This window comes from Triticum urartu, chromosome 6A, assembly GCF_056163025.1.
Source record: "Triticum urartu cultivar PI428250 chromosome 6A, HENAU_Tu73, whole genome shotgun sequence".
In the NCBI taxonomy this organism is placed as follows: Eukaryota; Viridiplantae; Streptophyta; class Magnoliopsida; order Poales; family Poaceae; genus Triticum; species Triticum urartu.
The window spans coordinates 111,924,153-111,940,453 of record NC_141878.1 but is presented as its reverse complement, the minus strand read 5'-3'; the positions used below and the strand labels follow the sequence as shown (position 1 = coordinate 111,940,453).

At 50.8% G+C, this 16,301-nt stretch overlaps 1 protein-coding gene across 1 annotated transcript; it reads right to left on the bottom strand.

Annotated features, from left to right (window-relative positions):
- Positions 1–675: 675 nt before the first annotated feature.
- AOR (Oxidoreductase, zinc-binding dehydrogenase family protein) lies at positions 676–2,375 on the bottom strand. The gene is made up of 4 exons (XM_048681414.2): positions 1,851–2,375; positions 1,436–1,759; positions 1,161–1,320; positions 676–1,072 (listed from the first exon to the last, which is right to left on the bottom strand). The coding sequence occupies exons 1-4, from the start codon at positions 2,250–2,252 to the stop codon at positions 807–809; spliced, it is 1,152 nt and encodes a 383-aa protein (XP_048537371.1). The 5' UTR covers positions 2,253–2,375; the 3' UTR covers positions 676–806.
- Between the last annotated feature and the right edge of the window lie 13,926 nt (positions 2,376–16,301).

Here is a 16,301-nt window from a genome sequence, read left to right as displayed (position 1 = left end):
AGGACAAAACACATTAAGGTGGATTATCACTTTGTTCGGGAACGTGTTGCACAGAAGCTACTCTGTATCAAGTTCATCTCGTCAAAGGATCAACTTGCTGACATCTTCACGAAGCCTCTTCCACAACCACAGTTTGTAGGCTATAGGCGCAATCTTAACTTGCTTTGTACTTCAAGACATAGTTAAGATTGAGGGAGGGTGTTAGACTGTATATACGTAACCTCTGTATATCTATATTGTAACATTGTATTGTACCCCTTGGATACCTCTATATAATGAGATAGCCACACTCCAGGTTAGGGGTGTCGAGCAGTTCCCAAATCATATGTTTAACACTAGTAACTGCAGAAATCGACTGATCTGACGGGAGGCTAAGCATCACTAGTCTGATGCCTAGTGGTTCCCTACATTAAACCACTTCCGGTGTGCTACCGTAAGGCACTGTAATCATTCAAGTTCTTCATTCTGATCCTAATAAAATCCTACCGCGTAGGCTAGTTAATCATCAAGGTGTTAAATTGTCGATTGCCTCGGAATAATTAGCGCGCTCACTTTCACTTTGGAAATTCAGGAAAGCAGTACAACCCTCTGTAGCCTTTTGAAGCATCTGAAACTTAACTGAATGGTGAAAGGCCAGGTACAGATTGAACAAAAAAAGATTTATGTTCATTGTAATACGCCAGGAACCTACTGCCATCTCTGATAACATCACATATTTTTCTGTTTATACGCACGATCCAACAAATATTTGCTCAGTAAACTCTGACAAAAACACATCACTTGTGCTAGCTATTTACAGAAGTGTCTCATGGAACAGGTGAGATGACTACTTTGCCGGTGGCTCGCCCGGTCTCGAGGTAGGAAAACGCCTCCACGACCTGGGAGAAGGGGAAGGGCCCCTTGGGGTCGACCACCGGCTTCACCTTGCCGGCCTCGAGGTAAGGGTTGAGCTTCGCCAGGACGGACCCGTCGGAGGTGACCACGAACCGGAACCCCGGGGGCGCGACCGCGCCGGTGAGCACCACCACGCTGCCGCCCTCCTTCACCACCTTGACCGCCTTCTCGCCCTGGCCTGAAACCCCCGAGCATGTGTCAGCTCCGGACTAATGCTTGGTGTGCGTGTTTTGGCAGTCTTCTGTACTGTTGACAAAGGAACTTACCGACTGCGTCGAACACGACGTCGTACTTCTCCGGCATGTCCTCGAAGTTCTCCTTGGTGTAGTCGATGGCCACGTCGGCCCCCAGGCTTTTCAGGAGCTCCAGCTTCGGGGTGCTCGCCGTCGCCGCCACCTTCGACGCGCCGTAAACTTGCTTCGCCAGCTTCATTACGCATTATCACAGTGTAAAAATGATGTTCAGTTCAGCTGGCTATTGCTTGACTGGAGAGAAATTCAGTCCATTTGGAGACTGAACTGAAGTGGGAGCAATGTCGGACCTGGATGACAAGGGTCCCGACTCCGCCGGCGCCGCCGAGGACAAGGATGGACTTGCCGGCGGAGAAGCCTGCCCTCTCGAGGCCCTCATGGGCGGTCTCGATGGCGAGCGGCAGACCGGCGGCCTGCGCGAAGTCGATGCTCTTGGGCTTGAGGGCCACCAGCTTCTCCTCCACGGCGGTGTACTCTGCCAGCGAGCCGAACTGCTTGGGTCCCTCCAGGACCTTCTCGCTGATGTGGCCGTACACCTCGTCGCCTTCCTTGAGGCTCTTCACCTGGCTGCCGACCTTGACCACCACTCCGGCCATGTCGTACCCTGGAACAGTCTGCAGACCAACCACGACACAAGTGATCAAATCAAGAGCTCGAAGCCTCGAACTCGGAAGGAAGTGAAACTGAAGGGGCGCCCGAGCTCACCGGGAGTGGGGAGTCGGTGGCCTTGAACTTGCCCATACGCCGCTTGGAGTCGACGGGGTTGAGCGCCGCGGCCGCCACCCTGACCAGCACCTGGTCCTCGCCCACCGCCGGCACCGACACGGCCTCGTCGAGCTTAAGCACGCTGGCGTCCCCGTACTCTTCGTACGCCCAGGCCTTCATCGTCCCGGGAACGTCCGTCGCCGTGGTGGCCACCGCCGGGGACGATGACGCCGCGGTCACCACGCTCCGGCCCGTCCCACCGCATCTTCTCGCGGTGGGAGCAGCACCCGTCCTCGATTCCGAAACCGAGGACAGGAGGAACTGGGGTCGATTTGTTGGACGCGGGAAGAAGGATCTGGAGCATGGATTCGGAAGGATCGAGTAGGCGAGGAATGCTTGCATCTTGCTAATCTTTTTTATGCTCCTCTGGTCTCTGTGTTCTTCGTGTGCGTGCGTGCGTGAGTTCTTGTGATTGCTTAGCTTTAGTTATCCGCTGTGGCAGCTGGGAGTGGCGGGGAATGGCTGGGGATAAAAGGCCGGGACCGGCTGCGGGAGGATCTAGTTGAGATTTGCGTTTGTGATCGAAGGAAGGAGAAACTTCCGCTGGTTGTGACACCTGGCTGCTAGGCTTCAGTTTCAGCAGGTCACTTTCCTTGTGCATAATTTTTGGCGCCAGCAGCAGGTAGCAGGTCACTTGCGGATCCATGAATTGAAGTTCGCCCGGCCGAACATCTAAGGACTATTTTTCTAAAATAAATAAATAAATAAGCACTCCCTCGGTTTTTATTTAGTCCGCGTATTAGCTTTAATCAAAATCAAACTTTATAAACTTTGACAAAATTTATAAACAAAAATATTACTATATACAATATCAAATCAATACCATTAGATTTATTACTGAATGTACTTTCATATCATATAAATTTGTTATAATAAATGTTTGTACTTTTTTTATTAACTTGGTCAAACTTTACGAAGTTTGACTTCAGTCAACTATAATACGTACTCCCCCTCTCTCAGTTTACAAGGCGTGCGCGTACCCCTAGGTCGTCAATTTGACCAACATAATACAAGTCATATATTACAAAAAATATACCGATATAACTTTTAGATGTTCTATTTTCAAACAGTATAATTTTGTGTTATATAGTTTATATTAGGGTGATAAAATTGACAACCTAAGTATACACGTAGGACTTGTAAACTGAAACGGAGGAAGTAGAGTAAATAAAAACGAAGGAAGTTCAAATCTACACAACTAAACTCTATGAAATCTTACTTTCTTTCTTTGATAAAGGATATTAATTAGGCGACTAATACGCGTCGGCGCACCGGCCCAACAATTCCGGCCGGTCAAGCGTGATCTGTCGGATGTGATCCAGGTGGGCCATTGGATCGGGCAGAAAAACGGTTTGCCCCCGCGCTTCTCATTCCTCTCGTTGGTCCTGCATCTCGCGCAACTCCTCGAATGCACGACGCCGTGCTTTGTCGCCTCCGGTCGCAGCACTGCGCCGCCCGCCCTCACCGGCGTCCTGCTCGTTGCCGCCGGCAGTCATCCTCACCTGCGTCGATTACCTTATGCATTTTCTCGCCTCCGTGCATGCAACAGCATGTGCCCGTGGTTGCGCGCTTGCAGGTTCGGTGGCGATGCTCGCAACTCGAGTGCACAACGGCCGCGCTTCGATGGCGACGGCTCGTCGGACACAATGTCTCGACGGCGAGCTCACAAAAAAGATGCATCCCTCCTCGGGTTGCCAGTAGCAGCAAAATTAACCACCGGTCGTAGCAAAAAACAAGTGCCGGTTCCAGCAGAAAGACCAATGTAGTATCTTTGTCTCGCCCATCCCAGGTCACCGGCCATAGCTTTCCCCCTCGCAAGTCGCCGGTTGAAGCTTTTCGCACATACGATTGAAGCTTTCTCTGTCAATGGTTGCAACTTTTCTGATTGCGTAGTGTCTGGTTGTAGCTTTCTCTTTCAATGGTTGGAGCTTTTTTCATCTACGGTCGAAGCTTTCCTATTAAGGTTGCAGCTATTTTCTTTTTGAGCAGCTCTTGGTGAAAGGTTTCTCTATCTTTTCAATTGAAGCTTTTTTCATCGAAGGTTGTAGCATTTTATGCGAACGGTTGTAGCTTCCCACAATGGCATTGACTGCTTGGAGCTTTCCCTGTATCCGGTTGAAGCTTTCCATGAAGGGTTTGAAGCCTTTTCTGTCAGCGGTTGCAACACGAGGGTGTCCGGCGGTTCTGCAATGCCTCCGGCAACATCCATCGCCGTTGCAGCATGCCCCCTCGCCCCCACCCTATTACTGCCAGTCCGGGCAAGCGTCTCACATGGCCGAGTGGCAGCACCCCACTGTCCATCATCAAAAGCATGTAGCACGATGTGGCTAGTTCCAACAACCATGGTGTCGATTGCAGCAAAAATTGTGGCTGTTTCGTCTGGTTTGAAGGTGATGGACAGCGGCCATTGGCACGGCGATCAGCTGCGAAGCAGCTAGAGGGACCAACCTTGCACGGTTAGTGATGGAAAAGAATGTGTTGCTTGCTCAGGGAAGAAGACGATGGGGGGAGGGTGATGAAGCTATGTACCTAGGGTAGGGTCATAGGCCTGACCTAGACTACCTCCCCAAGGACATCACCTTAAAGCCAGTAGCATTCAAAGGGTACCATCATCCACTCGACCAGAGACATTCCACTCGGAAGAATCAATGTCACTCGACCGTCACAGAAGTCACTCGACGAGCAGAAGATCTGAAGCCACTCTACACAGCAACGGTCGGGCGTTTACTCATAGCCTTAACTACCATTTATAACACTTTAATACGGACGTTACCTGTAACGCTCCACCTTTATGTACATTAAGTCCCGCATAACGGATGGGAGCTGGGGTCCTGGCGCACTCTATATAAGCCACCCCTCCTCCAGGTCTGGGGTTCACATCTTTTGTAAACACACACACATATAAACCAGTCGACCGCCTCAGGGCATCGAGACGTAGGGCTATTACTTCCTCCGAGAAGGGCCTGAACTCGTAAACTCGTGTGTACAACTACTCCATAGCTAGGATCTTGCCTCCTCATACCTACCCCCATTCTACTGTCAGTCTTAGAACCACGACAGTTGGCGCCCACCATGGGGCAGGTGTCTTAGCAGTTTGTTGGAGAAGTTGCGATTTTTCTGATTCCCGTTATCATGGTTTCCGGCGGAGGATTGGCTGAAGGCCGCGAGATCCGTCTCGGCGCGCTTGTCTTCATCGCCGACGACTCTGCTTGGCTCCACGAGGCTCCACTCGACGTCGGGGCGCTCCCCGTACGCGGGGCGACGCACTTCCGCGCATGCGTCCGCGGCGTCCTTCTTCGGCAGCCGTCGACTCAGTATCAGTCGGCTCCTATGGCAACCTCGCTTTCCGTTGTTCGCCGGCGCCAGCGATGCGGTCGGTCGCGACTTCAGCGGTGGGTGAGGCATGCGGTGGCCCGCCAATCGGCCACCCCACAAATCATGGCGATCGAGCCCGATGAAACTCTCTACGGCCTATTAGATCTGTCGACTAGCTCCATCGAGACCGCGTCCGAGTGCGACAATAGCGACCCCGGCGGAAGTCTTGATGGTCAATGGACCATGCAGTCCTCCTGGCTTCACCCGTGAAGACGGGGGCGATGGCGTCGGCGACCCATTGCATGTCCACGAGGAGTACCGCCCTGAACCCCTCGCTTCGCAGCGGAGGGAAGAGCTTCGCCGCCGTAACATGGATGCACTTCACACTCCTATCGTTGGAGAAACCCCCGAGGCCCAGGCCTTGGATGAGGCACGCCTGGCCAACTTAGCTGAGCGCACTCGACTGGAGAACCTCCAACGCGCACTCGACGAGCGTGCTCGGCAATGAATTCCTGAATCCAGTCGACGACAACTTTTTCCGTCTCCAACTCAGGTATATCAAACTCCGATCCAGAATCTCACAGCTGCAGCTCGAATAGCAAAGTCAATTCAACCTTCCCAGTCAGAAGCTGGCCGAGGTTTGATGTAGATCCGGGCTTTGCTCCGGGCAGGGGGAGAGCAGAATACAGCAGTATCTTAGTCGCGGAATAGGATTCATAGCAGATCTATGGTGGCAGATACTGTCCAATCTGCTCACAGCCCAAGTTCGCCTCCGCGGCGTGAGGGACGTGGGCACCGGCAAGATCAGTACAGGAACCGTGAGCAGTATGATCATCGACTCGACCACGATGACCGTCGTCGAATGCCCACGCCTCCTCCGAGGAGTGGATCATACGTGCCTCGGCGGCAAGATGACAGGCGCCCCCACAGCGGCAAATGAAGAATTCCAGTCGACCCTAGAGAGGCAGTCTTTGATGCAAGATCTATCCTCGTTCAAGGTCTGGTTGATAGGAACAGAGCTCACAGAGAAGGCCATGATAGAGATCATCCGACTGGAAGCAGGGTGCACGTTTCAGGACCCGAGTGTTTCAGCAGAGCCATCAGAGCAGCAGTGATTCCTCCCAACTTCAGGTTGACGACTGGAGTCAGCAAATTCACCGGCGAGTCCAAGCCAGACACTTGGCTTGAGGACTACCGAGTGGCTGTGCAGATTGGTGGCGGCAATGATTATGTGGCTATGAAGCACCTCCCCTTGATGTTGGAGGGCTCAGCCAGAGCATGGTTGAATCAGTTGGCTCCTGGCAGTATATATAGTTGGGAGGAACTTGCTCGAGTGTTTGTTAGGACCTTTGAAGGCACTTGCAAAAGGCTGGCAGGGTTGACAGAATTGCAGTGTTGTGTCCAAAAACCGAATGAAACCTTGAGGGATTATATCCAGAGATGGATCACGTTGCACCATACAGTGGAGAATGTGTCAGATCACCAAACAATTGTGCCTTCAAGGAAGACGTTAAGTATCGGGAGTTGAATCTGAAATTTGGTCAGACAGGAGATATGACTCTGACTCGGATGATGGAGATTGCCACCAAATATGCCAATGGTGAAGAGGAAGACCGACTCCGGAGTGGCAAGCACAAAACAGTCGCCCAAGAAACCGGAGGAGGGAATTCCAGTCAGAAACAGAAGCGAAAGGATGAACCAGCTGCTCCAGGTGAAACTTTAGCTGTTGCCCAAGGAAAGTTCAAAGGAAAGCCCAAGGGGCTCTAGGCTCCCAAAAAAGTTAAGGATAAAGATGGGAATGATGTGTTGGATTTACAATGCCATATTCATACCAAAAAAGATGAAGAGGGGAACATCATTTACCCTAAACACACCACTCGACAGTGCTGTTTCCTTATCCAGCAGTTCCGAGAGAAACAACCCAAGGAGAAGGAAAAGGAGTCGGACGGAGGTGAGGATAGGGAAGAAGATGATGATGGTTTTCCCAATATCAATTCCACACTGATGATTTTTGCTGATGTTGAAAGCAAAAGCCGGTTGAAGGTTATTAACAGGGAAGTAAACATGGTTGCTCCTGCAACACCCAATTATCTGAAGTGGTCCCAGACTGCCATCACATTCGACCAGTCAGACCATCCAGCTCATATAGCCACCCCCGGGAGGCAAGCACTGGTGGTCGACCCAGTAGTTGAAGGCACTCAACTGACTAAAGTGCTGATGGATGGTGGCAGTGGCCTGAATATCCTTTATGCCGAAACCTTGAAGGGACTGGGCATTCCGATGTCCAAGCTTAGTGAAAGCAACATGAGTTTCCATGGCGTTATTCTTGGCAAGAAAGCTCAGTCACTTGGCCAGATCACCCTTGATGTGGTTTTCGGTAATTCCAAGAACTACCGCAAGGAAAAGTTGACATTTGAGGTAGGGGATTTCAAGAGTGCTTACCATGCTATTCTGGGTAGGCCCGCTTATGCACGTTTTATGGCTCGACCATGTTACATGTATCTCAAATTGAAGATGCCTGGTCCTAAAGGAGTAATCACTGTCACCGGCAATCAGCAGAAGGCGGAAGAGTGCTTCCAAAAGGGCTGAAAAATTGCCGATGCACAGATGGCAGTAGTAGAACTGCAAGAGTATCAGAAGAATGCAGATCCGAGTGATTTGCTGCGAGCCAAGAAGCCTGCCACATATTCTGCATTTCGGTCGTCCGGTGAAACGAAGCCGATTCATATTCACCCGACCGACCACAATGCTGCTCCGATCCATATCTCAACAACACTCGACAACAAATAGGAAGAAGCGCTCATCCAGTTCCTCCGTGAGAACCGGGACATCTTTGCATGGAAACCTTCTGACATGCCGGGTGTACCCAGGGGACTGGCTGAGCATCATCTGTGAGTCGACCCAAAAGTAAAACCAGTCAAGGAACATCTCCGACGGTCCGCCGTCCAGAAGAGAAAAGCAATCGGTGAGGAAGTGGCTTGGCTCTTGGCAGCTGAGTTCATCCGTGAAATCTACCACTCCGAGTGTCTCGCCAATGTTGTCATGGTCCCCAAGAAGGACGACTCACTTCGCATGTGCATTGACTTCAAGAATATCAATCGGGCATGCCCGAAAGATTATTTTCCCCTCCCCCGCATCGACCAAATCGTTCACTCAACTGCGGGGTGTGAGCGTTTGTCTTTTTTGGACACCTATTCCGGGTACCATCAGATCCGACTATATGGTCCCGATGAGATAAAAACGACTTTCATCACTCCATTCGGATGCTTTTGTTATGTCACTATGCCATTCGGTTTGAGGAGCGCCGGAGCCACATTCATGAGGATGATCTAGAAGTGTCTACTCACTCAAATCAGTCAGAATGTGGAAGCATACATGGATGACATTGTGGTCAAGTCACGTAAAGGTTCCGACCTGTTGGCTGACCTTGCTGAAACCTTTGCCAATCTCAGAAGATATGATATCAAGCTTAATCCATCAAAATGCACATTCGGAGTTCCTGGCGGAAAATTACTCGGTTTCCTCGTTTCTGAACGAGGGATCGACGCTAACCCAGAGAAAGTTGGTGCTATACTTCGGATGAAACGCCATGTGCGTGTGCACGATGTCCAGAAGCTTACTGGTTGTTTGGCCGCCTTGAGTCGATTCATTTCTCGCCTCGGTGAAAAGGCATTGCCTCTTTACCGACTGATGAAGAAGTCTGATAAGTTTGAGTGGACTCCGAAGCTGACGCAGCGTTTATAGAGCTCAAAGCCCTGCTTTCCACCCAGCCGGTGCTTGCTGCGCCAATCAGCAAAGAGCCTTTACTGCTTTATATTGCAGCCACTGGACAATTTGTCATTACAGTACTCACGGTCGAGCGGGAGGAAGAAGGAAAAGCCTATAAAATTGAGCGTCCAGTATATTATGTTTCTGAAGTTCTGACTCCGTCGAAGCAAAGATATCCACATTATCAAAAGCTTGTTTATGGGATTTACATGACCACGAAGAAAGTTGCACACTACTTCTCTGATCATTCCATTACAGTCGTCAGCGATGCTCCGTTATCAGAGATTCTGAACAACAGAGACACAACTGGTCGAGTGGCAAAGTGGGCGATTGAACTCCTTACCCTGGACATCAAGTTTGAAGCGAAGAAAGCCATCAAGTCCCAAGCAATAGCTGATTTTCTCGCCGAGTGGATCGAACAACAACTTCCAGCCCAAATCCACTCGGAGCATTGGACCATGTTCTTCGATGGGTCCAAGATGCTGAATGGTTCCGGTGCTGGGGTGGTGTTGGTATCCCCCCGCGGTGACAAACTCAGCTATGTTCTCCAGATTCACTTTGACTCCTCCAACAATGAAGCCGAATATGAGGCACTTCTGTACGGGTTGCGTATGGCCATTTCACTCGGCGTCCGTCGCCTCATGGTCTATCGCGACTCAGATTTGGTGGTCAATTAAGTAATGAAGGAGTGGGATGTCATAAGCCCATCTATGACTGGTTATTGCAATGTAGTGAGAAAGCTAGAAAAGAGATTTGAGGGATTGGAGCTCCATCACATCCCTCGACTGAAAAATCGAGCGGTCGATGATCTGGCAAAGATAGGCTCCAAGAGAGAAGCCATCCCCAGCAATGTGTTCTTGGAGCACATTCATACACCTTCAGTTCAAGAAGATCCCTTCACTGAAGAGCCCCCACAGCCGAAGAGTGCCACCGATCCGACTGAAATCGAGATTCCAACCGTAGTCGATTTGATTATGGAGGTTTTGGTCATCACCCCTGATTGGACAGTACCATATATCGCATACATTCTTAGAAGGGAACTCCCAGAAGATGAAGAAGAGGCTCGACAGATCGTCCGTCGATCTAAAGCCTTTACTGTGATAAGAGGACAGTTGTTCAGAGAAAGTGTGACTTGAGTTTGCCAGAAATGCATAACGCCGGAAGAAGGTCGAGTGATCGTTAATGACATCCACTCGGGGACCTGTGGTCATCATGCATCCTCTCGGACCATTGTGGCCAAAGCATACCGAGCGGGATTTTACTGGCCATGGGCAAATGAGATGGCACAAGAAATAGTCGACAAATGTGAAGGTTGCCAGTTTTACTCCAACATGTCTCACAAGCCTGTGTCGGCCCTGAAGACCATTCCACTCGTCTGGCCCTTTGCTGTTTGGGGATGAGACATGGTTGGACCTCTGAGGACTGGTAGGAGTGGATTCACTCATGTGCTTGTAGCAGTCGACAAGTTCACCAAGTGGATTGAGGCCAAGCCTATCAAGAACCTTGATGCCAACACTGTTGTCAGCTTCATCAGAGAGATAACATTCAGATATGGTGTTCCACACAACATCTCGCTGACAACGGATCAAACTTCGATTCTAATGAGTTCAGAACTTTCTGTGCTTCACAAGGTACTCGAGTCGACTATGCCTCAGTCGCCCATCCCCAGTCGAATGGACAAGCTGAAAGAGCAAATGGATTGATTCTCAAAGGACTAAAACCCCGACTGATGCATCACCTCAAACACGCAGCAGGAGCCTGGGTCGACGAACTTCCATCAGTATTGTGGGGATTGAGGACAACTCCTAATCGGTCGACTGGCAGAACCCCATTTTTCTTGGTTTATGGAGCCGAAGCTGTACTTCCAAGTGACTTGCTCCACAATGCGCCCCGAGTCGAGCTTTTCTCAGAGGAAGAAGCAGAACGAGCACGACAAGATGCAGTTGATCTCTTGGAATAAGAAAGAGAGATGGCCTTGATCTGATCAACCATCTATCAGCAAGACCTGCGTCGTTTCCATGCCAGAAATGTGAGGGGTCAAGCATTTCAAGAGGGAGACTTGGTTCTTCGAGTGGATCAGCAGAAACCACACAAGCTTGCTCCCTCTTGGGAAGGCCCCTTCGTTGTTACCAGAGTGCTCCACAATGGAGCGTACCACCTCTACGACGTCGAGCACAAGAAAGACGAGCCGCACGCTTGGAATGCGGAGCTGCTCTGCCCCTTTTATACTTAAACACTCAGTTTGTTGAGATGCAATAAGACGCACCTTTGTAGTTTGTTTATCAAAGACAAGAGTTTTTACAGTCTTCTGAAAATGATTGTCGATTGCTTATGTTTGTTTCTGAAATCCCCCAGTGGGTGGCTTAGCTGCGAATCCGTTTCGCCTAAGTTGAAAAAATCCTACCGAGTGATGAGCAAGCCTCTCACTTAGAGGCTTAGCTGCAGTCCAGTACTCGCCTAAGTTGAAAAAAATCCTACAGAGTGATGAGCAAGTCTCTCACTCGGAGCCTTAGCTGCAGTCCAATACTCGCCTAAGTTGAAAAAAATCCTACCGAGTGATGAGCAAGCCTCTCACTCGGAGGCTTAGCTGCAGTCCAGTACTTGCCTAAGTTGAAAAAATCCTAGCGAGTGATGAGCAAGTCTCTCACTCAGAGGCTTAGCTGCAGTCCAGTACTCGCCTAAGTTGAAAAAATCCTACCGAGTGATGAGCAAGCCTCTCACTCGGAGGCTTAGCTGCAGTCCAGTACTCGCCTAAGTTGAAAAATCCTACCGAGTGATGAGCAAGTCTCTCACTTGGAGGCTTAGCTGCAGTCCAGTACTCGCCTAAGTTGAAAAAATCCTACCGAGTGATGAGCAAGCCTCACACTCGGGGGCTTAGCTGCAGTCTAGTACTCGCCTAAGTTGAAAAAAATCCTACCGAGTGATGAGCAAGCCTCTCACTCAGAGGCTTAGCTGCAGTCCAGTACTCGCCTAAGTTGAAAAAATCCTACCGAGTGATGAGCAAGCCTCACACTTGGGGGCTTAGCTGCAGTCTAGTACTCGCCTAAGTTGAAAAAAATCCTACTGAGTGATGAGCAAGCCTCTCACTCGGAGGCTTAGCTGCAGTCCAATACTCGCCTAAGTTGAAAAAAATCCTACCGAGTGATGAGCAAGTCTCTCACTCGGAGGCTTAGCTGCATTCCAGTACTCGCCTAAGTTGAAAAAAAATCCTACCGAGTGATGAGCAAGCCTCTCGCTCGGAGGCTTAGCTGCAGTCCAGTACTCGCCTAAGTTGAAAAAATCCTACCGAGTGATGAGCAAGTCTCTCACTCGGAGGCTTAGCTGCAGTCCAGTACTCGCCTAAGTTGAAAAAAATCCTACCGAGTGATGAGCAAGCCTCTCACTCGGAGTCTTAGCTGCAGTCCAGTACTCGCCTAAGTCGAAAAAATCCTACCGAGTGATGAGCATGTCTCTCACTCGGAGGCTTAGCTGCAGTCCAGTACTCCCCTAAGTTGAAAAAAATCCTACCGAGTGATGAGCAAGCCTCACAATCGGGGGCTTAGCCGCAGTCTAGTACTCGCCTAAGTTGAAAAAATCCTACCGAGCAATGAGCAAACCTCACACTCGGGGGCTTAGCTGCAGCCCAGTGCTTGCCTAAGTTTCAAAAATCCTACCGAGCGTTGAGCAAACCTTACACTCGGGGGCTTAGCTGCAGCCCAGTGCTTGCCTAAGTTTCAAAAATCCTACCGAGTGTTGAGCAAAACTCACATTCGGGGGCTTAGCCGCAGCATAATGCTCGCCTAAGTTGAAAAAAGTCCTACAGAGTGGCGAGCCAGCCTCTCGCTCGGGGGCTTAGCTGCAGCCCAGTGCTCGCCTAAGTTTCAAAAATCCTACTGAGTGATGAGCAAACCTCACGCTCGGGGGCTTAGCTGCAGTCTAGTACTCGCCTAAGTTGAAAAACCATCCCTATCCGCAAGGACGACGAGGTGCAGGTCGACTGCAAACCTCTCCTCAGAGCTGGACCACAAGTACAATGTGCGCTCCATCCCTATCCACAAGGATGACGAGGTGCAGGTCGACTGCAAACCTCTCCTCGGAGCTGCACCACAAGTACACTGTGCGCTCCATCCCTATCCGCAAGGACGACGAGGTGCAGGTCGACCGCAAACCTCTCCTCAGAGCTGCCCGGGTTGGAGGTGACCGCATCTTCCATGTCCTCATCTTCATACTAGCGGGTGGAAGTCCCAGAAGTAGCAGCACTACAAATTTCAGAATTCAGTCGGTCATGTTTGACGAAATAAGTCGACTCAAATCCAGATTCATACTAAAACAAGAAATCAAGTCCAACTAATACCCATAAGCAATGGGGATGACCACTTTGATCTTCGGCAAGGCCTTTGGCAGTTTGGACGGCGTAGCTTTCGGTTGCTTCGACGCCTTTTCAGTCGGCGCCGGAGAAGACGTTCGAGGGCGCTTCGATGACTGCCCAGTTTGCACGGTCGCTTTGCCGCAAGCACTCGCTGGATCGTGAGAAAGCTTGGATCGTTTTTCCCTACGAGGAGGAGAGTCGACCTCTTCTTCTTCACTCGGGTCATCGCTGTCCTCGTCCTCTTCGTCGTCAGAGTGCCACTTGCCGCTTTCACCTCCACTCGCCTCCCCCTCTAGGTCCTGCTCCTGCTCTCCATTGGGCATCGAGTACATCTCAGTCAGGGCCTAGAAGACAACAACCAAGATAGGAGACAGTCGGATAACAACAAACAACTAATTGACAAATCAAGAAGACACTCGACCACTTGGAGTCATACCTTGTCAGTTTCGTACGAGTTGTTGAGTAGAGGAATCCTCTGAGATCCCCTGGGGTTGTCCTTGTTGCCAGTGATGCTCTTCAACCATCCTTCCAACGTGGCGTCGTCGACTTCCTCTGGATGGATCCGAGTGGTGTCGTCGGTGCCCGAATACATCCACATCGGATGGTCACGAGCTTGAAGGGGTTGGATGCGTCGCCTGTGGAAGACCTCCAACAGGTCCATACCGGTTACCCCGTCATGGACAAGCTGAACCACTCGCTCAACCAGCACTTTAACTTGCGCCTTCTCCTCTGGGGTCACTTTCAAAGCAGAGGGCTTCTCCACTCGGGCCATGGAAAAGGGGGGAAGTCCAGTCGACTGACCGGGAGTTGGCTGGTCCTTGCAGTAGAACCAAGTCGACTGCCACCCTCGGACCGACTCAGGAAGGATCATGGTTGGGAAAGTACTTTTACTCCTCACCTGAATCCCAAGACCCCCGCACATCTGAATCACTTGCGTCCTCTCATCACTCGGGTTGGCCTTCTTGACCGACTGAGAACGACATGTGAATATGTGCTTGAAGAGCCCCCAGTGTGGCCGACAGCCCAGGAAGCTCTCACACATGGACACAAAAGCAGCGAGGTACACGATGGTATTCGGAGTAAAGTGGTGAAGTTGCGCCCCGAAGAAGTTCAAAAAACCTCGAAAGAAAGGGTGGGGAGGCAAGGAAAACCCGCGGTCGACGTGAGTGGCGAGGAGAACGCGCTCACCCTCCTGTGGCTGCGGCTCGGTCTCGTTCCCCGGGAGTCGCGCCGATTCATGGGGGATCAGTCCTCCCTCGACCAGGTCGTCGATGTCGTCCTAACGGATCGTTGAGCGGATCCAGTCGCCCTGAATCCAGCCCGGCGGTAGGCCGGCCCTCGAAGAAGATCCGCCCCGGCCAGACTTCTTCCCCTTTGCCTTCGCCGTTGCCTTCTTCGCGCGCTCCAATGCCACTGTCTTCTCCTTCCCCATCGCGGCGAGCAGAGCTCGAAAGGGGCGGCGGCGCTGGGGCAGGAGCATATGCAGCGGAGAAAACTGAGAGGGAAAGAGAAGAACGAAGACGCACTATTCAAAGAAAACCCTGGCCTGGCGCCTTATATGGGGCCGCTTCCGAGTGGCTGACCTATGGGTCCGGACGACCCAATCAAATCCCGCAACAGTCGCGCGCGAGGTACATGGCGAAAAAGGTGGCGCAGTGATCGAGGCGGCTGCACCTAATCCCTTCCGATTACTGCGGCCTCCCCCGTCTCACGTGCTTCCCCAAAATCCAAATCCCACGATATCCGCGCACAGCAGGGCAATCTGTCGGACGGAATAACTTCTCCATACCAGTACTCAAGACATCACAGTAAAGTTCACTCGGCAGATTCAAGAATGGATCAAGGCGACTAAAAAGGAGTTGATATCATTATGGTTGTTCGCTTGGTCACGATAAGTCACTACCGAAGCACAAAAATTGAATCGGAGAAATTCTCAACTCCTTCTCCACTCAAGCCCCGAACCATTCGGGGGCTAATGATGAAGGTATGTACCTAGGGTAGGGTTATAGGCCTGACCTAGACTACCTCCCCAAGGACATCACCTTAAAGCCAGTAGCATTCAAAGGGTACCATCATCCACTCGACCAGAGACATTCCACTTGGAAGAATCAATGTCACTCGACCATCACAGAAGTCACTCGACGAACAGAAGATCTGAAGCCACTCTACACATCAACGGTCGGGCGTTTACTCATAGCCTTAACTTTAATACGGACGTTACCTGCAACGCTCCACCTTTATGTACATTAAGCCCTGCATAACGGAGGGGAGCTGGGGTCCTGTCGCACTCTATATAAGCCACCCCTCCTCCAGGTCTGGGGTTCGCATCTTTTGTAAACACACACACATATAATCCAGTCGGCCGCCTCAGGGCATCGAGACGTAGGGCTATTACTTCCTCCGAGAAGGGCCTGAACTCGTAAACTCGTGTGTACAACTACTCCATAGCTAGGATCTTGCCTCCTCATACCTACCCCCCATTCTACTGTCAGTCTTAGAACCATGACAGAGGGGACGAACGAAGAAGACGATGGGTGGGAAGGAAAAAAACGAGTGGCAGATGTCAGGCCTGAAACGATAAGGTTTGACTGTTTCATGACAGATGCACAGTCACGATCTGTCGTGATCCAACGAGCCGCGCGCGTTCGATGGAACCGTTCCATTGATGCACGGGTGGGAAACGTTTCCCATTTATTTAACTTAAAATGTAGCATCGAGTGGATATATATTATAATGAACGAACAAAGATGCACACAACCATAACAGATACTCTAACAAAATTTTAAAAAGTCATATCAACAATAGTAAAGTCATATGGTGCCGACATTATCTCTATGTCGAAGGAGGTGGGGTACCAAACCGCAGATTATGTTGCCACGTTGGGTAAAAATCTTTATGACCACCCTCTCCAAGCTCATACACAATGCTGCAAACAATGGTTAGTACTTGTAGTGTAGAGG

Coding starts and splice junctions, on each gene's coding strand:
- AOR (XM_048681414.2), bottom strand. CDS start 2,252: ATGCAAGCATTCCTCGCCTACTCGATCCTTCCGAATCCATGCTCCAGA. Junction 1,760..1,850: donor CCACCGACTCCCCACTCCCG/GTGAGCTCGGGC, acceptor GTTGGTCTGCAG/ACTGTTCCAGGGTACGACAT. Junction 1,073..1,160: donor CGTCGTGTTCGACGCAGTCG/GTAAGTTCCTTT, acceptor CGGGGGTTTCAG/GCCAGGGCGAGAAGGCGGTC.